The sequence below is a fragment of the Spodoptera frugiperda genome, chromosome 2 (assembly GCF_023101765.2).
Source record: "Spodoptera frugiperda isolate SF20-4 chromosome 2, AGI-APGP_CSIRO_Sfru_2.0, whole genome shotgun sequence".
In the NCBI taxonomy this organism is placed as follows: Eukaryota; Metazoa; Arthropoda; class Insecta; order Lepidoptera; family Noctuidae; genus Spodoptera; species Spodoptera frugiperda.
In genome coordinates this window covers 1,413,441-1,439,538 of record NC_064213.1, presented here as the reverse complement: position 1 = coordinate 1,439,538, position 26,098 = coordinate 1,413,441, and the positions used below count along the sequence as shown (strand labels likewise).

The window sequence follows — 26,098 nt, the reverse complement described above, 5'->3', positions numbered from 1 at the left end:
GGGTAGTGTAGTGCGATGTATCATATTTAGATTAGGCTGTTGTATTTATAGTCTGGTGGGAGATTTTTGTCCAGCACGAAGAACTAGGCACGTAATTATTATAACTAGTCACGTATTAGAAAGATATTGACCTCAATGGTCGAGTGATTTCAGTTTCGATTCCCGAGTCGCACACAGTATTGCTGAGCTCTTTTTGGCTTTTCGAATTTCTCAGTGTAGCACGAAGTCTGGAACTGTGCCTGGTATATGGGCTCACATAAGCCTCTATTACATGGGACTTACAACACAAATGGTAAAAAGTTGGTGTAAATTGTGCGGTATTCACCCCGTTGAAGTAACACATGACCATTATTATACGCGAATAAAATACTATGCAGAAACATGATCAAATATTAACATCTTTATATAACCCATTTTAATTTAACAACTAATCTTTACCAATAATTTGAACCCTTGAAATTCATGCAAAGATCTTAACAACCGTCATTTGAATTATAGAAACCGTATCCGATCCGTATAGATTTATAATCCGGCTGTAAAACCGCCTACGTACCGCAGACGGCTCGTACGTATTATCGGCAGTTATAAGTAAGGTGAAACGCGCAGTCGGCGACGGAATTCCGAAGTCGTTTTTATTGGCACTCCGATCTTTTTTTGGGCCTTTATTAGATGAATTATTTGCTGACTGAAGTCAATTCGATTGAGTGGATTTATTAATAGGAAGGTATTGAAGTGGGTTTAAATAAGTATTGTTGTGGTATCGATTTTCATCTTATTATCAACAGCTTATAAGTGGTTACTGCTAGCCAAAGGCCTTTTATCACACGGAGAAGATTTGAGCATTAATCGGCACGCTTGCTTAATGCAGGTTGTCGATTTCAAGCTGACCAAAGGCCTTTTCACATACGGAGAAGATTTGAGCATAAATCGCCACGCTTGCTTAATACAGGTTGGAGATTTCAAACTTATAATTAGAAATCATTAGTCCAGATTTCGTCACGATGTTTCCTTCACCGTTTGTCAGTGGTTTCTAAATAGTCTTACATATAAGGGGAAAATGTCACATTGTTACTTGTAGTTGGTAGGTTTCGAACCAGCACTCTCATGCATGAGAAAGACCGTTTGTCAGTGGTGTGTCTAATAGTCTTAGAAAGTACATATTATAACTGAAAAAAATCACATTGTTACTTGTAGTTGGTAGATTTCGAACCTGCAGTCTCATACATGAGAAGCAGGCGTCTTAAAACTCCGGGCCAACACGAAACGGCCAACAAAATGGATCATTATGTGAATAGTCAGATGTTTTGTATGTGTTGCCCACACAGAACTGAGAAAAAAATTTTCTCTATTCTGTGATTGCCCACATACAAAATAGGTATCTCGAGGTAAATATTACCAATAATAAGACACAACATTGTAACATCGTGCGCGGCAAACCTTACATTTTACAGCTCGGGGGTTAAACCATAAAATATTAAATGAATATATAAAACTGTATTAGGTACATAGCTGACGGTTCGGGATAAGTCAAATTACGTACATCTGCGACACATATCAAAGATTATAATTTTTGTATCGATATATCAAAATTATTATGTTATACAAGGTCTTATCTGATTGACTGAAATTATGGCTACTAGAAGGATATTATTGGTTATATAATTGTATTATGTATATGTAAAATTGTATGTGAACGCACTCACAAAACAAGAGAAAATCCTAGTGTGAAGCAACGAATTTAAAAAAGGAGGAACTCAACTAGTTCTACGCTAAGCTAAAAGAAGCTTATATTCATGAGCCGCGACAATCACCGCATCATATGTAATAATTATTAATTAAATAACTGGAATGGTGGCACTGATGATAACGGACAATAATCCGTTCAAATTCTAGCACTAATTCAAATATAAATTGTAAATTGAAGTTTTATAAAACTCATGATAACAACACAGCATTCTTAATACAAGAGAAAACAACATAAATGATCCTTGAAAACTTTCTACGCGCATTCATTTTCATATTCACAAAATACTAAAAATATAATAAACATACTAGATGTCACGCTATGATTATTCCATCACAATCGAGAACCATGACCTATCGATTCAACAAAAAAATAAATAAACAAACAACATCGTACCTAACCCTCGTCCATCCATAACGACAAAAACAGATTTCATTGATGCAATTTTATTTATTTAAAGCAATAAAAATCGTCGATGGAAGCGCACGGCCGTATTTCGTATGACGTCACAGGCGTACGTTATTTCAGTGACAAAAACAAGCTTGGTGTCAAATTCATGAGTACACCGACTAATAAATCGCTATTGAACGCATAAATCTGGACGATCTATGCTAGTTGCGATTTTTTTTCGCGATTCCGCCTCGGTTATCCGTCAATACGACTATCGAATGTTAAACGTTAGATTCGAGGTCGCTCGTTTGAATAAAATTTGCGTAACTTTACTTATCTTCATGTTAAAAGTATGACGCTTTGATTTTATGGCGTTCCAATGTTTAGATAAAATAATTTACGGCATTTAGTCAAAATTTATATCTGGCAAAAATGAGAGGGAAACAAAACAAGCTGATATTATGCAAACATCAATTACGTAATCACCATTTTGTCTGAGCTTACTCGACAAAAGCCCATCGTAAACGATAAACAAGGAGTCAACAGAAAGGCGAGGTTTTGGGGAGAAGTTATGCTATTACTAATTTCTTGTTTGTTAACGTTTTAAATAAAAATATGAATAATAAACTCTGGTACAGTGGGGGATGTAACACACGTTAATTAATCGGGGATAAGACAGCGGAATTTATTTATACGGGACACAGGCCCCGAATTACGGACCGCCACTTTTTAACCGACGTAAACCAGACAAATAGTCGGCTCTGAGACATGTAGGGCTGTCACGGGCGGGATATTAACATGGATGTAGTCACCGGGGTTATTTGTTACATTTAAATACGTGTAGCGAGCACATTTTTTTCTCATTTGTGTTATTTTTGTGTGGATACACTTTTGTATGTTTATTTTGAGATCGAATATAAAAATAAACAATCTTTTTACCGAATTATATCTCTATATTTTATGAGACATGAAAATAAAATACTAACTTAACGCACTTTTAACCACACTTAAGTTAGAATGCCATATCTCAACTTAATACACAACCAGTCAGAAAGCTACCAAAATCTCAAATTTTACACTCAATAAAACACCCATAATACTTCACCTCCCAATTTAACGCAACGCAATATTCCATACATTGACAACCCTGAGCGAACCACAAGCGATTTGTCAAGAGTGAACCGTGAACCGTGATTTTCCAAATAATTTTTCGCCAACCCTTCGCGAGCTTTTAACTTCTTCCATTGCTTTAGAATGCGCTTTCAAATTAAGCCCCGTTTTGTTGTTTTTTGATTCGTTGCTTGAATCGACGATGTTTTAAAAAACAATGGAATCTGAATTGGTGATTGTGTTTTTAAATTTTTCCTTTTTCGTTTTTGTTTTACACAATTTGTGTTATTACGTGTTGATTTGTGATTGGTGTGTGTTGGATTGATAGTTTTGACGTGTTTACTTGGTGGAATGTTGGTGAAAGGTTTGAAAGAATAACAGGCTAGTTTACTACGACTAATGCTTTTTTCGAAACGTCATAAACGATATTTTCTATGAATTTTGCAATTTTTGAAATAGTGCGTTATAACTTTTTAGATTTTTACGTCAAATATCAGACTTATTTCTAAAAAATTAGCTAGAAAAAATCGAAAATTAAGTAGATCATCGAATCTATAAATGAAAGTGTATAACAGACGAAAAATAAGTATTGAACAGTGGAAAAAAAATATTTTTGACTGAGGAACTACCGAATTCATGTACAGAATTAAGATTAACCTTTCTTGAGAGTGTATGATAAGAATAGCAGTTTTAATACATAAACTTTGTCATCGTTAGCACAAAAACCAGATTGGTCTAAATAATAATTATAATTAAAACGAAGTTTCAATATCAAAAAACAAATGAGCATTACCTGTTTACTCTTACAACCATTAATTAAAAAATTACCGCACAAAAAAAGAAATTACGTAAACAAAAACCAAATCAAAACAGAATAAACAAAACTGGATTCCAATCAAAATCGTGTAACTCACTAATGAGGGCATAAAAATTCACAAAAATCATAACCACGATAAACGAAGCGGATCTGCATTCACATTGCATGCCGACGCCGGCCGATAACTCCGATAAATCATTGCTAACGAATAATTCCGTATTTTTGTCTGAAGCCGATAATTTACACATAATATCGTGATTTTCATTTGGTGGAACAATAGGCTGCGTTTTATTTACTGTGTACTATACAATCCACCTAGTATCTCTCATAATATAATATATCTACTATGTCACAGTTAAGGTTTAGCAATAAACTGTCCTTAAACTTGTAAAATAGCAAATAAATAACTCAATTGGAAGGCAGGGATTTATATGACCCCCTCACAAAATGCAATGCGAATAAATTGTATTATGAGTGGTGCAGTTATAAATGTTATTTAAAAATTCTGTAATATTAAAAATATTTTAATAAAACTTTAGCCAATATTGTTAATATGGTTTAAATCTTCTAATGATTTGGCATCAAAAGTAGTCTCAGTTATAGCAGGACCAGAAATCCAAAAAGTTTGAGAAAACAAATTTCTAATTAAACAGACAAACAGAACATGTACCATCCACCAAACTAAAAAATAACAAATGACAACGAACTATCAACTGGAATCGCCAACGTTTGCCTGACATTACCAACATGAAGATATTGAACATTAATTGCATTCTAAACGTCATGCAATGTTGCCACACACACGACGCGAATATTTCTGTCGATCATTCATTCTGATAACGTATTAATAAAGACATTTTATAGAGCAATTGTTATTTGTAGCGCTATATCAATTAACTATTGTCTATTAACTGACATACTCAGACATTTAATGATTACTTAAACTGTTATTTAGTAACGATTTTGTTCCAAAAACAATTGCTAAGGACTGGGTTAAGTAACTATTAAATGATTATGACTTCAGCGGTTAGTATTCTTTGGTTAAACGAGTAGGTGCTAATACGACTATCAAGAGAGAGGTTTGATTCCTAGATGGGCCTAATGGTATTGAACTATTATGGGTTATCGAAAATTCTTAGCTTCAACAAGGAACTTGGACTTGTATAGCTTACTCTTATTGTCATACATCTTTTAAGATAAATGCAGTCTATCATGAGATTTCACATGTCCCCAACAAATGTTTATGGAATCTAAAAATAAAAACACTCTTTAAAAATATGTTAATACTTTCACTAATATTGAGAGTACGTTTGAGGTAGGTACTCAAATGTATGTACATCATAAGTGGAGACCATCTAGATGCACTCATGAGCTACCGAAATGCAACTAATGGTCTGTCCCCCGACGTCTGAAGTGACGTGTCCTACTCGACTACATAAATGGATGTAAACTTATGACTTGATATAAAACTCTCGTATATTTATGATCGTAATACTTTTCTAGAGTTTATCAATCATTCTAAATATTTTAAAGTAATACTAGCTTCTGCTAGTGGCTTCACCCGCGTTCCCGTGGGATAAAAAGTATCCTATCACCCAAGTCAGCTCATACCCTATCTGTATACCAAATTTCTCTAAACCCGCTCAGTAGTTTCAGCGTAATTAACTGAAAAACATCCAAGCATTCAAACAAACAAACTTTCACATTTAATAATATTACTTTGATTCGTATTATCCAAGTATTGTTTTGCAATATGAAAAAAGAAAAAAATACGTGTCTAATATTTTTTTCATTACCTAACTAACGGACTAAATAGATTTTTAATTTTCATACCCCGTCATCATCCCTATTTAAAAAAAGCAACCATTAAATGACACTGAGTACGGTCGTAACTATTCTTTTTTTAATTAGTTGTTCAATGCAAAAGCCAGGCCAGTTTTATGATATCTACCTACTGTTTTACACACAGTCGTCGTATATCATAAATAATTGACAAGCATAATAAAATCAGATTTAATGAGAAATAAATTTCAGTACCGTACTGCTGTTATGCAACCCTAATGAGTTGAAACTGAAAAAAAGAACTATTCTGATTTCTACCGGAAAATGGTTGATTCGAAAAGTTCATTTTGAAGTTTTTCTTTTATTTAAGAAGTCCAAAGTTCGATTACAAAACTTGTTATGCAAGTTAGAAGCAATTTTGTTAATGATGCCTTCTTGGTGCCTTTTTTCCTTTCCACTTACATACATAGGTAAGTGTAATAGTTACTTAGTTTGCATCACTGGATCTTTGGGTACATCTTTAGTGTTGATATTATTCTAAGAAAGTAAAAAAATATGTTTTATTGATTTTGAGTTAAAAAAGGAGGTTCTCACTTAGACTTGTATGTATGTTGGTTTGTGCGTGTTATCTTGCGTTTGGCTGAAGTTGAGAACCCATTTTGACGCGGTTCTCAACGCAGTATTTTTCAGACTTGGGAAAAGATTTAAGTGTATCATACGATTAAAAAAATGAGGTAACGCATTTTAACTCGTGTTTTACGTATTGTCCGCAATTAAATCATATTTGAAGTCGGTTTTTTATACAAAGTTTTAGAATTATTGTAGTCTTAATCTTTACTAGTAGACCTATAATTTAGCAAAAAAATATTGCCTCTTAAAATTATTCTGCAATAAGAATTTCAATCGACTAAAAACACACCTTTGTAGTTACCATGATCCATCATCGCACTTATTACTCAAAGTACCACTACACCAATCTCACGAACAGTAACAACCCGTCTCCCAAACCTCTCCATCTTCCACAAAACGAGCAGTTGAAACTGATTTAAATAACACCCCCCTAATTATCACCACCATACACCATTTCCCTCCCCCCTCCCTCTAATTATCATTACCATACACCCCATAACTCCCCCATACCCCATAAAATGCATTGAAGTCATCGCTCATAAGTCAAAGTAAGCACGTGCTAAAGCAATTATTTAGCTTTAAAATCCAAGTACTTTGCCACTGTAATAATATGTTATAACTTAATTATGACGTCACGCTTCAGTACTATTAACTAGGTTTTATGACATTTCGATTTTAATGTGTAGTGTTGGTTTGATAGGTTTATGATATTGTGATATATTTTTTTAACTGAAATTTATTAATTTTGTATTTAGGCTGACTTAAATGGCAAGACTAAATAATATAATATTAAAAAGTAAGACCAAAATATACAACGTCAAAATTAAAATTATAGGTATAAATAAGAATAAAATAGATAAAAAATAGTTTAGTTGAATTTAGTGGTATTGAAAAGTGGTTATTATCGTATTTTGTAACTAGTTATACATATAATAGGTACACCTAGCTTTCACCAGTTATGTCATCAGTCACATTTAAGAAAAGGTGGGCTTATTTCTTATTCGTAACGTCTATCCAAAATAGGTGTCCAGAAATTCATTATATGTGTTTTTATTAGAAAGATAATAGTAACTACTCATCCCTCATGATAGAGGTGATAACAGAGTATGAAAATTTAAAATCTATTTAGTCCGTTAGTCCGGAAAAAATATTAGACACGTATTTGTTTTATTTTCTTACGAGAGCAATGTTTTCGACGATATATTAGATACGATTTGAAATGTTGTGTGACGTCATGATTTACTAATATTTACTACTACAAATGTGCAAAAGTAAGATTCCAGACCAAAATAAAAATGTGTTATTTGCCCTGTTCTCTCTAGTCCATATCTTAATACACCCGAATATATTTGTCACTTCAAGCAAATTCAATATCCAATTCACTGCCGCTGCAATATATCACAGTATAGCAACACAACCGTTCTATCGGCATTTAGCGTTGCACCAAAGATGTATGAGCACATCTGTATGCATTGCACGACTCGCTTCTAATTGATATCGCTTGCTCGCCTTCAGTCGACTGGCTGAATTTTTATTGGGTAAATACATTATTTGTTTTTAATGCTGGTTGTTTTATGTGTAGAGGTAATGTTTTAAGTATTGTATAATGATATGTGACTTGCAATGAGCGAGTGTGGTGATTAATGCTCAAACCTTCTCCGTGTGAGAAGAGGCCTTTGGTCAGCAGTGACCACTTATAGGTTGTTGATGATGATGATGTGTTGTGTTAATCTGAAACACCTTGCTTGGTAGCCATACTTGTGTTAAGCTAAGTATGATATGATGCCTAATTAATTAATTAATTAGATATTTATTTGTATTAATAATAGGTATTGTAGTGGCTCAAAAAAGTACTATACCAAAATTTACACACAAGACATTCATACCAATCATTACTCTATAGTATATTCATAAGCATACTCGTACTATTAAAAACTCACGTGTCAATTCAAACAACATTTTCAGCGTAAAACTCATCAAAAAATCCTTGACAAAATGAAGTTTTCATGAAATATTAAAATAGAACAATTTGTCCTCGACTGACACAGTTACAATAAAAACTTAACAGCATGAAGTAGAAATACATTTTTCATAATTAAATCGAAATCGGAACTGAGAAGTTGAGTAATTACACCTTGAATAGTGACTGCTACGGCTAATGGGCTTTCTTTGACAAATTATTAAAATACTTTTTAATACAGGCTCTACATTTATAATTGGAAGGTTAATTTTAACCATTTGACTTGACCGGTCGTTATATTCTAGAAAAGTTAATTTAAGGTCTTACTTTTTTATTTTATTTAATATACGTAACTATAGCCTTGTGATGAAAGAAAGTATAAGATTTACTTTTTTTGCTACGCCATATTAGCTTGTAGCTACGGTTCTACGAAAGTGCTACGCCGTAGGCAATTCGTAGACATCGTCAAACACTGATTAGGCTCAACTCACACCAAAAGAGCGGCGAAGGGCAACCAAGCGAAGCGCAGTTTCAGTGCACTATGAATTTGAACTTTATTTTCATTACTATACCACTTACTATTGCATAAGCCGGCCGGCCGATGGCCACGGCGCCGCGGGAATTCCGGCGAATTCCACAAACGGAACCGTTCGACTGCGCGGGAAGTCCCGAGGATGCTCGAGTAGTCGCTGGAAGTCCCGAGAATGCTCGAGCAGTCGCAAGCGGCCGCTGGCAATATCCTGCCGCTCGCACCCCCTCCCCGCGCGCGTCTTTGCCCGCGAGCATTCGAATTCATTCCTTGCAGTGTCACGAATACAGAAAGGACGAAGAAAAACTTATTTATTAAGTTTCCTCGAGTTTGTTGGAAGTAAACTGCGCATAGAGAGCGAGCGACCCGTGAAATCATCGCGGGTGGGCTCGAGAAGGCGCGCGGATTTCCGCGACTGCTCGAGAAGCCGCGCGGATTTCCGCGACTGCTCGAGAAGCCGCTGCGCTTAGCTTCGTTGCCCTTCGCCGCTCTTTTGGTGTGAGTTGACCCTTAGGCTTGTTATGTTTCGGTGGCCTTTTATTATATTTACTTTTATCATGTAATTTTCCACGTTCACTAAAATATCACGACCAAAATAACATTGTTCTTGTATTTTAATTATTATAATGACGTAAGATCAATTTGTTTGGTTTAGAATAAAAGTATTTTGAGCAATGAATATTAATTAAATTAAACATCGTTACTCTAAACATTTGATCCTTCAACTATTAAAAGACTATAAATATAGAGGTAACATTATCACTACATTATTCTTAGTCAAAACTTCGGTCTTGATGTTTATCATGTTCGTATCGATATATTATTTTAACCTACATATGTCTAGTACATAAGGTTCTATTATTTTAATGGAATTTATAAGGCAGGTAGTAGTAACTAGTGTATCTGCCCCTATTCCACTTGATAAATTACATTAGAGGATGACTCAGCCATGAGAACGTATTTATTTTAAAACTGGATTTTGAGCACACCTTTATTTTGATACTAGCGTTCGATATCGGCGGTGTCTACGTGGTATTTTCACCTTTAATTACAATTTATAATTTATGTATATAATATAATTTCAAATTAATTTATCTTCGAACGTAATTGTTTCTACAAGAAAATAAAAAATACGTGACTAATATTTTAAAATAATCTATAAGAAGGACATCAAAATAAAAAAAAAAACATGTACCCTATTACAATATTCTTCATAGTTGAAATCTATAAAATGATGTCAAGGTTTCCCGGAACTGGAAACAAGGACTCCATTCACATATTAATATGATAGTAAAGTTTATTAGGCCCATCATTAAAGACATACAAACTGGCGTTTATGTATCATAACGTGTTTATTAATCCTCGAACATGATAGTGATAATTTTTGATGACCTCTCTTTATTGAGACAACCATTATACTATCTCACTAATATTATAAATGTGAAAGTTTGTTTGTTCGTCAATCACGCTGAAAGTACTGAACGGATTTTGATAAGATTTGGTATATAGACAGGGTATGAGCTGACTTGGACGATAAGATATCTTTTATCCCACTGGAACTAATAATTTATGTAACGGTTTGACTAAATACCTAAAACATTTTTTTTTTCCTAAAAATCAATACATTTTTTTGAAAGGGTTTTTTTTTAATGGGACAAGCCCGCCACAACCTCCCACACCGCTGCAACTCCTGTAAGCCAGGATCTACAGTAGATACAACCATGAAAATGAATGACTGTCTAGGATCCCGCAACGAAATAAATCAGAAGATATTATTAGAGGAGAAGAAAAGAAAACGATAGTTTCCACTTCCCTCGGTGAATTTAATGCAGGAGACAGAATGACTTAAGCCTTAAGGCACAAAGAGACTCCACAACTGGGAGAAGCCCAGTCGCCAAGCACCACGGAAATTTGACTTAAAACTAAGTGGGTCCTATGTGTGAGCTGTTATACTTGCTTCCAATAATAGGTATGGCAAAAACGCCTAAACGCACGGAAATTCGTTCTAGACTCCACAAGGTCCGTATAATAGACTACACCTGATGATTTCAAAGGGTTATGGACAACATGGATTCCCCCCTCCTATGTAACACAAACCATTCCAATAAACCTTCTCAAAGAATTTCTTAGAAACCAACATCCACCCTACTCCAATAATCTACCTCCTTACTAATCATCTTATCTCCTACTAAACCCAGCCTTTTTATCAAGTAGAATAAACTCGGTGGATGGTGCACAAAAGTGCCTCAGTCGCGAGACCCCGAATCAATTAGATGCCGCCTCACGATTTAATTGCAACGAGCTAAGTGTAACACGTGACCTGGGTTTCAATAGTCTAGAATTGAATTAGGTTTTATTGAAGCGCTGGTTTTATGTCGGGTATGGGATTAATGGATTATTGGTTGCGGGGTTATGTTTTTGAGTGTGAGTTATGTTATGGTGTTTTTGGTTGAGATGAAATGCATATTGTATGTAAGTGTTTTTAGTAATTATTTTTAGTGTTTTTTACTTCATAATTTTGGAGGATACGCACAATAAATCTCAATAATACTTTATAAACTACGACTTAGTTTTTTCTATCTAAGATACAACATTAGCCATCGTACTTGTAACAATTAAGGTACTGTAAACCTCTTTTAGAAATTTTAATAGGTTTTAACTTAAAATAAATTCTTAAAAACCACTATATTATACATATTAGCAAAGGATGTTAATCAACCTTAAACTTGAAAGTACACTCTACTTATTACCACACTAGAACTCAAACAAAACATATAAAAATTCAACACCAACAAAAACAAATTCTCAATGTAAATTAAATGACCACGTCCCTACAAAAGACGCACATTGTCGAAACACTAACAGGTCCGTTCATCAGCAAAACCAATCTGAAGTGGAACCCTCACCTATTAGGAGGCACTCGAACTAATTTATGGCAACCCGACATCGCAATCAGATCGTCATGAATTGCGGCGACGGATGAGACCTCTGTCCTCTCCCTCGTACGTCACCATCCCTCCCAGGGAACGAGAAACCAAAATTAGAGGTTTTATGTCTTTTGTACGATGGTTATAATTGGGTAGTAAAAACAATATTGGGTACATTTAGAGGTTTTTATCGAGTGGAGTGTTCGCAAGCAAGACCGTCAAGGGCTGTGATAATCGATACAATCGGGGATGGGGATCGAACAATTTGCAATAGAAACATTAGTTTTAAAAAGTTATCTATTGCAAATTATCGTCGACAATGTAAAAAGAAATTATAATGATCAAAAACTGAAACTTTTGGAACATAAAATGTCATTAACGTGACTTCTGTCTGTCTGTGAGTCACTTCTGAACAAATATACATCCATGTAAACTACTGTGAATACTATGTATTGTAAGATTCAAATTACACTGCAAGCTACTAAACCTGTAGTTAGTAATGCAAACTCATGCAAACTCATGTTGACAACAACTCTCATATCACCTTAAACCCCTTAAATTTTAACTCCCAAACAAACGGCGACCGAATCAATTCTACCGACTGAGCTCAAACACTATCGCTAATAGAAACCAATCTAGCGCTCGCTTAGCAAACGAATCGCTACATAAATCAAGGTAGTCAAATAAGCCGGCCGAATCTAGGGCTGTGATGTAGCCAAACAGCGCCAGTCAGCTCCTAGCCTCAATGACCCTACAAATTATAGGCTCGGCTAGTGTTGTTCCATGTTTGCGGATACCCCCGGGATCTGTGTGACATTGGGACTCCGTAGTTGTTGATAAAGCTTGGTAGTATTTGTTTATATAAATTAAACATAATTTATAATTATTATATCAATGAAAAGCTAAACGTATGTGCAGTTTACAATCATCAACTGCATTGTAATTGATTCTAAGAATCGATATTAATGCCAAACATTAAACATAGTTTCACTAATTCAATTTTGAAATAAAAAAAACTCATTATTACTTTTCATAGCATAAAAATATCAGATAAAAATCCTATTCGTACTTCGCAGTAATTTATAAGAGAATGAATATTACGTTTCTACTTAATTAGGGTACAAAGCGTTCTATAACACATGTAAATACAATATTCGGATGAGATCTTCCAAATTACCGACCTCAATTTTCATTGTAAATTATTTCAAACCTTCTAATGAATACATGGAATTTTGTTTCAGTTTATTAAATAAAGATTTGGAATAACAAATTGCGTATGTATGAAAATGTCTAGTAATTTTATTTACATTTGAAAAATATGATTTTAATATTCTTTATAAAATATATCCAATGACATAAATAGTCTTAAAACGTCGTGCGGTGTTATGAATTGGTTTGGTCCGGGATCCCGGGATTAGTCCCGGGAAATATCGGCACCGTATCCCGGGAATCAAGTGTTTGTCGAATACTGAATAGTGTCCCCGTGAACGACAATATTTTGTTTCGCTACGTGTATTGTGTGTACTAGCTTTATTGGTAGTAAAGTGCAGACTCGGTTTAATATGAAAGCGTACAGGGAACATTTTCTTAGTAATTTATGTAAACATGATTTTGGTAATTGTGATGGATTTATTCTTTCTGGTGTGATGCTATCATTGTGCGTCTTATTTTGTAAAAAGTATAGTAACATTCGGATATCTACATAGCTTCGGTCCGAAGTCGATAATAGGATATCATTTGCCAAACAATCGACAAAACTATGAATTCTCCTTGCTTTTTACTAAAAACTACACTATAATAAATCATTATAATTAAAATTATCCTACGTTCAATTTCCCAGCTAGAAATTAAACCTAAAACATGATTATAAACAAATAATTTCACATATTTTTTTAACTGCCATTATTTATTTACCTTAACCGAGTCCTTAATAATTGTTCTCAAAACAAAATCGTTACGAAGGAATATTTTTTCTAATATTTTATAATCATTAAATACAGTACTCTCTCTATATTAGTCTTTGAGTAAGACAATAAAATATTAAAGTATATTTCAAATCTCTGAGTACGACAGTAAAATATTAAAGTATATGTGTTATCATAACTATAACAGAACTTTAACAGTTCACAGATAAATCGGATACCGAGCTCCTCTCGACATGCAAATTGAAATTTTAATTGACAGAACCGATATCATTCGGATCGAAAGTGTGTCAAAATTATAAAAGCAAATGCTGTCGACATCGGCTCCGATCGGGAATCGATCCGGTCTCAATTAAAAAATACCGACTGACTAATGCAACTGGAGTTTGCGACTGTGTAACTTGTAGATTGTAGATGGATTCTTTTAAATGACGAGTTTTGTTGTTAGGGCAGAGGTGGAAATATTTTTACGTGTAATTTTCGGTTGAATTATTTAAAGCCTTATTGCAATAAATGAGACGTTTTCATATAATCAAATTCCTAGTTCTTCTTCTTCATTAATATATTGATATTATACTTTATTTATTTACGATTTATTATTGATGAGTTGGTGCATAGCACTAACAAAAGTAAAAAGTAGAAGATTAATTTTCGGTTTTCATTAAAATATTTAGTTATATTATGCTTCTGTGGACGAATACTACCTGTAGTTTCATTTAAATCATATGAGTAATCTCCATACTGTATTAGTTTAAACTACAAAGTTATTGCGTCATCTCCTAGAAAAATGTATTCGAAAAAATAATAAAGGACAATACTAATAAACTTAACGCGACCTCCATCACTAAAACAGATTCACCGCACGTCATCACAAATTCGGCCTCGCTCCCCGAAATACACACACGGCACTACTGCCAATAAAGCCTCGATTACTCAATAAAATCGCCAGTCTTACTCCAAATAGATGGAGGCAAACCTTTCAGAATTGCTAGAACTTCACACACTAGCCAATCGGTTCAGCACTCATCCGTCAGCGCTAATTCGAGTCTTCTGTCTCGATCAAACTAATCGCATCGATAAATACCGGCCCAGTATCGATTCGCGAATCGAGTGATTTAATCGAGAATTACACCGATCATGTTAATTGGTGCTGGCAATTCGTTTGAATGTAATTTACGCGTGTTTCAGTCGGTGTCGGCTAATGATGTGGTACTAATTAGGTATAAAATGAGTTAGGTTAGGTTATATCGATTTTGGAGTGGGTTCGCTAGTGATGTTCTGTGGTAATTCACTTGTCGATGAAAGTAATTAGAACAATGATTGCGTTTTTCATTATAAAACGTTACGGGCCTTAATATATATAGTCAAGTGGTAACAACAATTATAACAATATTTAAAATGATATCTACACATAATTAACGAACAAAAATCAAGCTTTAGGCTATAATGTTTCGAAAAATAGGTGTAATAAATCGAATCTCTATTTAATTAAATCCAACGGCTGGGCCGATTTGGCTAATATAGGTCTTAAGTTATTTGTGGAAGTTCAGGAAAGATTTAAAAGGTAAGAAAGAAAGTTGAAACTTATAGATCGTACATACGACCATAATGGCAGAATATTAACGATTAAACTTTCGATCTTAAATCTAGAAAACATAGACCCATGCCCTTGTAACTTATAACAAACTTAATAAATAAACACCAACTATGGGCAGGTAGTAAATTCATTCATACTATAAAAATGATACGAGCCAAAGATTTACAACGCACATTCCTTCCCAAACCGCTTAGGTCAAAAACTTTTTGTAACTTCCCAATTCCTTTAAACCGCAAAATTTCCGAAACGACCGTTACTCTTTAATAAATCACTAAGTATATAAGCGACGCCATTTTTTTCAAATTTCTATAAAAACTTTTCGCCCATGAAATGTAAAATTGCTCAAGTTTCGTTTAAGTACATAGGTAGAAGTTAACTGTTTAATTTTATAGGTTTAAGTATTTAAGTTGAACTTTGGTTTTTATTTATAATCGCGTGTCTGGTTTTAAGTTTTGGCAAAATTAAATGGGGTCAAGGGAAAACTGAACGTATCGACACCCGCTAAGTATAAGTATGTATCTGCCAGATACACGAAATGGTTTTTATTGCATTTTTAGCTTCAACGTACCTGTATCTATCCAATAAAAAAATATCAAAAAAATTGTAACAGCCGAACATGGTTTTTTTCAGACGCATAAGTATTTATCTGAATTAGCTAGGAAATAAATACAACGTACAAATATGGAAGTTCCAGTTAAATAGTAGTACGCGGGGGGATCGAGACGCGGGGTGCGGGCATCTGCCGCTCGCTCAGTTCTTCGCGGTAACAGCGAGCGGCACGCGCGAGCGGTGCGTTATATTTTATCCCACCCAAAACATAAATGTGAAAGGCTGCCAAGTTCGATAATATTGGAATGCTTCGCCTATAAAAGAAGTGAGATCTAAATAAGTACCAAGTTCCATACACAGACCTCAGTTAAAAATGATATAACAAGTTGGCAAGTTTTCACACACTTTGTTATAAACCTACTAAACGCAATGAGTCAAGTATATAATTTTCTATTAAAACTTGCCAAGTTATATCATTTTTAACTGAGGTCTGTGTATGGAACTTGGTACTTATTTAGATCTCACTTCTTTTATAGGCGAAGCATTCCAATATTATCGAACTTGGCAGCCTTTCACATTTATGTTTTGGGTGGGATTTCATTTATTTTTGTAAGGTTTATTTTCTTTTTTTCTTATTTTACTTTACTTTGACTAAATACAAACCTTCGTAACGAATTTTAGGTCGGTACGACCATTGGAAGATATAGATAACTTTTTTGTTTTAGTTCCTTAGGGGTATGAATTTACACCTTCATTATTTTTAAAACCGACTCACACTTGGCCATTTTCAGATTTTTTCCTTTACCTTGACCTAAAGACCTACCTCCATGCCAAATTTCAAGTCAATACGACCATTGGAAGTGGTCTAGGTTTTTGATGAGTGAGTCAGTCAGTGAGTGTATAGTAAAAATAGCGATTTTCTGACGTCAATATCTCAAGACCTACAATAGGTACATTAATGAAATTTTGTATTTTAGATAAGTAAGTAGATCTCGACAGATACTAGAAATTTCATATGCGTAGATAAAATAGATTTTGAGTTATAGGTGGGTCGAACTTGGCCCGAAATGGTTCGTGTAATATAACCCACGGCCGGTGTGTCGGTTTTTTGCTCGAACTTGGCGGACACACTGCCGTGTGTCTAGATTAATATAGTGAACTCTATAAATTTTTAGTATCGTTAAAGCAAAATGCAATTAAAAGGCGACAGAATCTCACCATGTCACCACCAAATGAGATTTATTCGTCACCTAGACAAGGTAAGTCCTAATGATAATTATTATGGAATTTTAGCCATTCCCGGTGTATAAGTGTGTATCTACGTAGTTACACATTTATACACTGGATTCAATTTTAATTGTAAAATGTATCTAGCCACTTAACTACTTATTCCATGGATATCGCGTAAAATATTCGATAAAAATTCCATTGAAAAAGTGTGGATGTGGCAGTTAGAGTATTTTGATACATTCTAAGACCGGAGTAAAATTATCTATGTGTTATAAAACAAAACCATAAACCTTTACAAACAAAATTTCCTTGTAAACATAAACTGTACTTAATTTTAAACTCAGTTACCAAATTTCAAACCATAAATCCTTAAAATGACAAAGATATGACAATTTATAATTTTTGCAATCTTAAATTCGCTCTCCTGTAAAATTTTACTTTTTCAGTTACTTACTTATACTTAGGACGTGTCCGTATGTTCTTGTTCTTAAAGCCTACTTTTAGTATAACATATGCATATGTTAGTCTAATGGCTCAGTATAAATTAAAGATAATATTTACAACCGTAATGAATTAGTTGTTACATGACGTTATATCAACTAATTTTATGGTCTAGCAATTAGCTAAGCATTTTTGCTAATAATTCTTTTTCAAACAGGTCAACGTTAAATTTTCTTTTAATAATTAAATCAAGAATTGCTATGTAAACAAATAATATGTATCGTCACACCTTAAATTTTAAAGTCTTACTATACCTGACCCGGGAATCTAACCTGCCAGGTGACGCGGTAGAATAGCTTAAGAAATATCTTTGAAATGATTCATAAAAAACGTCAACCATTATTTATGCAGAATTACATATTCATATTGTTTTTACATTAAAGACTCGTTTCACAAAGTCTGGTTATCCGTTATGTATCAGATAACTTTAAATTAAGAACGTCATTTGTATGCACTATCTGACACATAAGTTAATCGGGCACTTATATGAAGGTGGTGAAACAAGCGCTAAGTATCTTAACACAGACATCATCGTGCATATCATTTAACCCACACAAACGTAAAAACTTTGATCGCAAACCTAATAACGAAAGCAATAAAATACTTTCCCTTCATCCTGTAGTTGAACTGAAAAATATACAGCATGCTCCATAAAGTAATTATTCATTCTCAACAGCCAACATACAAGTATACGCAGAAGTACAATTCTGTGAAACCTTTGAAATGACTCTGCTATAATATTACTCTAAGATATGTATGTCACATTTGTTAAAGTTCATATATTTTTACTGATTTCAAAAAAAGAGGCGTTGCTACGTTCGGCTTTTTCCCATTCCCATTTTCCTTTTCTGGGATTCATGTTGAAACGAATGCACTAATTAATATGTATGTGAGTACGTAGACCGATACATGAAATCAATAAATGATTTGAGTTTGAGTTTATAAATATATAAACAAGATATTATGTATAAGAAAAAATAACAAAAGACGTAACAAATAAGAGATTTCGTACTAGACCTTATTCTCCGGGACACAGAGTTTGGACATATTCCCGGTATTTGCTAGCGTTAAACTCCTTCGGGGATCCAAAAGGCGTGATTGTATGTTGTTTTTATTCTGTCATTTACTTATGACAGACTTACTAATAACAGAGTAGGCTACTGTCTATTCTGTTAGCATTATCTATGTTGTGTTTAATAAACAAGTGTTATATTGTACGTAGTAACTTGCAGAAAGTTTCAATATTTGCGTCTACGTGAACCATAATCTGTTTGCCACGACACATTGAGCAAAGTCAAAGTATTTATTTAAATTAATCCTAAATTAGGCACTTTTGAAACGTCAAATTGATTTATCCGTTAGTCTGTCTGTCAGTGAAGCTAGGTACTCGTTCCAAAGTATAGCTTCGAGCCTTCTGCGTATAACTGTATCGATATATTAATTTCCAAATAAAAACTATTAAGTATCGTGACGATGGCCGTTATTGGATGTTTCTCATGCCCGACTTTATTACAGTCGTAAAAGTCATAACATTTTATTTACGAGAATACTTCGGCGTTGTGTATTCGTGGTACGGGGGCATAACTCTCCGCTTCGAATAATCAGCGTGGTATTAAGTTTCGATTCGTTGTTCAAGTAGTTTTCAATTTTAAATTAATTAGTGTTTTTGTGTTAGTAACCTTGAGTATGTGAGCAAATTGTAAGAATGTTAGTAGTTGATGTCAGAGTAGTTCAACAAATGGAAGCCTGTTTTAAAGTACTATTTAAAAGAACATGCCAAAAACGAAAATATTTGTCAACCCTAGCTTCACCAGAGGAAGACAGTCCTCTGGTGAAGATATACAGTATCTGTCGAGATAAACATTTTTAATACTATTATTATATTTGCTTTGACGTTAAAAATTCCTAGTCTAAAAAATAAATAATTTTGAATTTAACTTTGAACAAAAAAGTTGATCAAACCTTAGAAAAAAGTAAACTGCAAATTCGCCCAACCCGCCCACCCAAAGCTCGAAATCTATGACAAACTCTTTTATGTAAAGGAGACAAATAACTCAGCAACAGACTTTTGTCTCGTGTTAATCATGATGAAATAAGCTAACCCTTCAACTCAAATTACACCACCTCCACAAAACAAACCAAAACAAAAAGGCCAATATTTCTTTACAATAACACACACAATAACTGTCACCTCAATCACACGTACGAAACACAAGTGATTTAATTATACGCCTCATATTGACTCGATACGAAATTACACTCGGCTCAATACGTCGCCAAACGCAATGTCGCCATGACAGATCATTTCCAAGCTATTACTATGGATAATTTAATGCTTCGGCCACGATTTATTGCTCCGGGACCCCGGTTAAGCTAATCGGTGGGGGATAATGATAATGATGTGGGTAAGTTCATTAGTATACCTTTAGAAAGTTATAGCATAGTATTAGTAGGAAGGTTTGAGAATGGGAACTAACTGTGACCAATCTAGACTAGTCTAGACGAATAAAGAAAATTGGAGTGTCGGTTTATAATATCGAAGTAGCCGCTCTTTACTGCATGCATATATGAATAAACGTATGATACATGTACCAAATAGATTTTTAATTTGCATACCCCGCCATCATCCCTATTATCACCTTAATGTTTTATTATAACCTTTTATCCCCAAAGTGGTAAGCAGAGGTACAGGTGTACAATGTCCACCCACGTTTCACCACTTATGTTATAAGTCACATGGATATAATATGACAAAAGCACGAACGAACAAAAGTGCGTGGAGAACTAATATAAATAGAATTTTAAAAAAGTCGCGTTTATTAACCATATTCCGGGCAAAATTCCAGACTCCGAGCTGTAGTAGCATTAGTAATAGATGTAGTACTTAACCACTCAACTACCCATAAATACCAATATCTCATTGTAATCACAACTACATTGTTTACAAATTAATGCAAACAGAGATATCATGACCCAGAAATGGATCGCCAGAGATATAGATAAGTAATCCAAAGTTATTCATGATTTACAACCAAAGCTTATGTTATCGACACCAGAATGGATCTACCTAGAGAACTTCTTGTGCTCTGACAGCGAAAGATTTATGGCACAGAATGGAATGGAATGGTTCGATCAAAATTCCTATTTAAATATTTTTAAATCACGTTTTGTAGATGGAAATGATTATGATATTTTTTTTTTAGTTCTGATAAGATTTTAATTGACAGTAATTTAATTAATCAACTTAAAACCCCATTCATTCAACGCATACTTTTTCAAGATGTTTTTATGATATAAAAATGTGACTGAGCCATGTTTTGGCATGAATAGGTGGCTGACCGGAATGATACTGTGATACCACGGCCTTACAGAAAACCGACGCGAAACAACTCTTGCGTTGTGTGAGTAAGGTCACCCGAGGCCCAATTATCTCCTTTCCCAATCTTCCTAATCTCCGATACCCCAACAACCCTAAATTCCTAACGCCCAAAATGCCAGCAACACACTTGTTACAAGTGTGTTCTGCTATCCAGTATTTCGGGTTGTCCATATGCTCGTTTATCGGCAGCCGTTTATATACCATAAAAAATAACCCATTGTAATCTCAAAACAAGTAAGACAGTTCAACAATTCATAGGCAAAGAAACGAAAGAAATAGATTTACGATTTCATTTTTATAATAACAAAAACTAAAATTTTTGTTGCAATATGGAATATAAAAATAGATTTAATGTAATTATTAATAAGAATTAAACTAATAAGGTTAATTTACAATTTTGAAATTAAAATAATAACAATAAATCACAGTGAAGCACTTAATATCCCACACGTACTAGTACTGGGAGTAAAGCACTAACTTACTGAAACCAAGTTAAAATAACAGGCTTTGGTCTCATTAGTACTTGCAAAGTTCAAAGTTTAAGCCAGATAATACAGTGGATACAATTAGTGAAGTAATTAAATGTGTGCCTATTTATCACCTTGTACCTTTCGTAGTTGATATAAGGTGTATTTTAGCGTGGCAAAATATGGAGATTAGGTTTTTTATGTTTAATACTAGCTTTTTCTCTCGGCTTTCACGTGATTAATTCGTAGTTATTATGCGAATACGACATCCCTTTTGAATTAATTTATTTTTTAAAAACTTATCAAAATTTGTTCCGTAATTTTAAAGATCTAAGCATACAGACACACAGACGGTAGAAAACGACTTGTTAATAGAAAGATAAACCAACCAATCTGAGCACCACGCGTACTGAAGTTTACATTAGGAAATGTATAATCTTATACAAAATTTGTGTTAATTCAAGAATAGGAAATTCCAATTAAAAATAAGAAGCTTAGATAATTCCACTTCATTATGAAACAAACATTTCCAAGTTCCTTTACCCAGACTAATCATAAACTTCATTCTGATTAAGCTATCATGGCAATTGTTCGAAGTTAGTACCGTCGGCGTCGCGGTGACAAACTTTATCTAACTTGTGAATAAAAAAACTCGGGAAATCTCAGTGCAGCCTTAAATAACCGAACTAAACTCGATCACGTACAAAAACTTCGCAGTATCAAGTCCATTATTAAATTTTTATGTAACGACACGGATCCGCGGCCGCACCGCAACTCCCGTTGTACACTGCGCACCCATAAAGAGTTAATATTTCAACGGCGCACACCAAGCGAGCAGTAGTCACGGCCCAAGTTTTAATTTGCTTAAAGTTGTTACAAGTTGGAACGGGTCCCTCGTTGGGCGCCAAATTAGGTACAGTCACAGAGTAAAGTATAAAAGTAACGGTCACGTTACTCTACTGATAGTTTAATTCGTTTCGTTTACTAACATTTTTTGTTCTGTGTTCGATTTCGCATTTGGATTGTAATTTAAGTTTTGTTGAAGACACGTTTAAAAGAATCTTGTTTAAGTTCATGGTCTTGAGAACGTCTCAAGTTTTATTGGATATGAAATGTTACTTCGTTTCTATTTATTTTGCAAAAAAAAAAAAGGATTACAGCCATATTCTCTTGATAAATCAAATCTAGTTAACACATACAAGCGTTTTTTTTTTATGGTGGCCGATAAACGGACTCACAACGAAAGCGTTGTTTCACGCCGGTTTTCTGTGAGGCCGTGGTATCACTCCAGTTGAGCTGGCCCATTCGTGCCGAAGCATGGCTTCCCCACACTTAGCACGGTAACACGATTTGCGTCTTCTTTTTCTAAATCTTCCCTATCTGACGAACCAAGTCACTCAACTTCAGAACGGATTCAAACCAAAACAACTCAATTAAGATATGAACTAAATTAAAAAAATCAACAAAAAACATAACCAACATAACTAGACCCCTCGTTCACAACAACCTCACAAACAAAACCATTCACAAATTCTGGTCAACAATGGTGTTAATCATATAACCAACACATATTTTATTTCATTCAAAGGCACTCAACGGGAACGGATTCCGTTTCACCAGCAATGCATCAGGGAACTCTTTAAAGCGCTGAATCTGCGCATTATCGATGAATTACGATGACCATTCACCATCAGGTGGCTTTTATGGGGCCATTCAATAATAAAAAATGTCCCATAGGCCATACTAATATTTTAAAGAGGTTCTGTTTGTTCTTGCTTGTTTGAGGTATTGTTTGTTTTGTGGTTTAAATCATGTTTGGAAGGTGGATGGAATTAATTTTGTTTACACTATAATATTGAAAGATTTGTTCGCTTGTTCTTTAGGATTATGTGTATAGATTTCAGAAGTACTTTAAGAACAGAACATTATTTCACCATTGGCAAGCTTGTCCTTCGGGGAATTTATCTCGTTTTCCCTATAAGATCAAAAAGTAATAGGAGTAATACTATGAGAGGCATAGTATTTGACGACTAAATATATAACAACAGCAGATATGAATAGGATCGTCTGTAATAGCCATGAAAAGCCTGATGAAGCAAAAGACATATGTAAAAATCGTAGCAATTGGCATTTCATAGTCTCTGCCTACCCCCAAATGCCTAAAAAATAATAGCTAGAACAAAATCATTTAGTTATTCACACACATTAATCTCCCACATCAGATAATAACTACTGTGATTCGACCCTTCTTTTCAAAATACTTACTTCCCTGTATAAAAAGTGACAAATTCAAAGAAATAAAAGGAACTAGTTAAAAAATTCAAAAGTGGTAACAGTCATAAATGAAATTTCACGTGGCGATGTACTGAGGGGAACACGAAAAGGTTTTCAAGGAAATCATAATTGAAGTTCAGGTGGGGAAATTGAATCGAGTCCACTACGAACTACGAGTAGCTTATAGCTTGCCATGACAAATTTATTCGTTAATTACACCGCTTATGTATGTATGCGTGGGAATAATACAACTGTCAATTTTGTAATTCGATGATATAGACTGGATTTTTTACACAATATAGGAATGGAAAGCCCAGATGTTTGCACTAGTCGTGCACTTCTAGAGCAGATAATACAAAATATACAAACTTTATTTTTGTTGAACTTAATAACAAAATTGCTTATATCCCTAAAAGCCTCGACACCCATCTTAGGAGGCTGGCGTTAGGCGGGTGGATCAAGGGCCTGATACAAAAGGCAGTTTTCCTAGAAACGACACGAACTGTAAGGAGGTTTCTGTCTCATAAGCCCTAACCACCGGTAGCTTGAACCATGCACTCGCTACTGGTCGGCTCCTATTTTATATTTTAAAATATTATGTTTTTTTGAAAGTGGATTTTTCAATTAATCTTTGAATATAACAATTGCTTACATTGTACATCGTATTCAGCGAAAGATTTCTTCCTAAAACTCACTACCGTCACTAATTTATCATTTGCTCGTCTTACAATAATATCAGTTTTTTGATTATGTCGTTTTGTATGTGTAAAAATAAAAAGAAATATAGACTTACCGTATTTTGACCTCTTTTGACTGCCAGTCGCTGTGTTTGTCAAAGCTGATGAGTATTGCCGCGATTTCCTGCAACAAACAAAAGTGGCATGTTAGTTTAACCTGTTCTTAAACCGTCATTTATATCATCATTCAATGATTACTTAACCCAGTCCTTAGGTATTGTTTTCGGAACAAAATCGTTACTAATGAATAGTTTAAGTAATCATTAAATGTGCCAATAGTGTTAACACTAATATTATACTAGTATAGCTCCTTAAGAGATAATTACGTTGTTCATAATTTTTAATGAGGATCTGATTTTCATGTTGATCGGGCGAACAAAGTAATTGTGGCATTATACTTATAAGCAAATCTGATCCTTGTTCGTTTTGTTTAAGTCAGTCTTTATTATTCATTATGAAAATTAAAAAAAGAAATGTTGATTTAATTTTAATTTTAATTCCACATAGAACAATTTATAAGTCTACCCACAAACGTAAGAAAGCTAAAATAGCCAACTAAAAATATAACCAACCCGAAATAAGACTTATTTATTCAAAGTCGTAACCTAGTTAACGAATGCACAATCAGCATTCGAGTTACCATAAATTTTACACTCACTGAATGTAAAAAAAACCTTAGTGCCTTTATTTATTCCATCGTAGAACTTGATCAGAACACATGCATATTTAGATCACACATAAAAACGGGACTTCGACTACCAACTGTCACTGTACGGCGGCCATCTTGTTTCGCAATTCAAACTAAAGATTCGGAACATGTTATTCTAATAAATAAATCAAATATTTTCGCGACGAGTCGAGAATAATAAGCCTGAGTATAATCGTAAAGTTCACTTTGGTCCCTCAAGACATAAAATGGACGAGGATTAAATTAGTTAAGATGTCGTCCGCGGTTTTGGTAGACATTTGAGAAGAATGTTACCTACGTTTAATTTAGCAACTGAAATTGTAATAGTATTTTGGAACGCCTATCGAAACTTACGTGTGTCAATTTTACAAAACGTTTTTGTTGCTATTAATGCATAAAATGCAAGCAATGTGCTTCGTTGTATGAGTGAGGTTACCGGGGGTTTCCTCAACAACCCTTAAATTCCAAACCCCAAAAGGCCAACAACGCACTTGTAATGCCTCTGGTGTTTCGGGTGTCCATGAGCGGCGGCCATTGCTTACCATCAGGTGATCCATCTGGTTATTTACCGACTTATAACATAAACAAATCAAAGTAATACATTACATAGGTTTGAAATATATGCTGATAAACATATGAACAGACTTTTAAACTAGCTATTAGCATATCCATACAGAATTCAACGTTAAATCTCTTTCATAAACGTGACAAAGATGGATTACAGACGCTCGGAAAGCTTCTCAACGAAGACGGAAGGATTCGTATAAATCCAGCATTTTGAAAAATTAAAATCACAACGTTTCCTTTGGCTTGTACTTATTTTATATTAAACCATTGTATTTTTGAAATTAATGTTGAAACAGTA

General features: G+C 34.2%; 1 protein-coding gene across 15 annotated transcripts in view; it reads right to left on the bottom strand.

Annotated features, from left to right (window-relative positions):
- The window catches only part of LOC118269486 (calmodulin-binding transcription activator 2), a 193,133-nt gene that overhangs the window by 45,004 nt on the left and 122,031 nt on the right, over window positions 1-26,098 (bottom strand). For all 15 annotated transcript variants that reach the window (XM_035584629.2, XM_035584625.2, XM_035584619.2 and 12 more), the window contains one exon: window positions 24,602-24,669. In XM_035584629.2, the coding sequence (XP_035440522.2) occupies window positions 24,602-24,669 (68 nt within the window). The remainder of the gene's footprint in view (window positions 1-24,601; window positions 24,670-26,098) is intronic.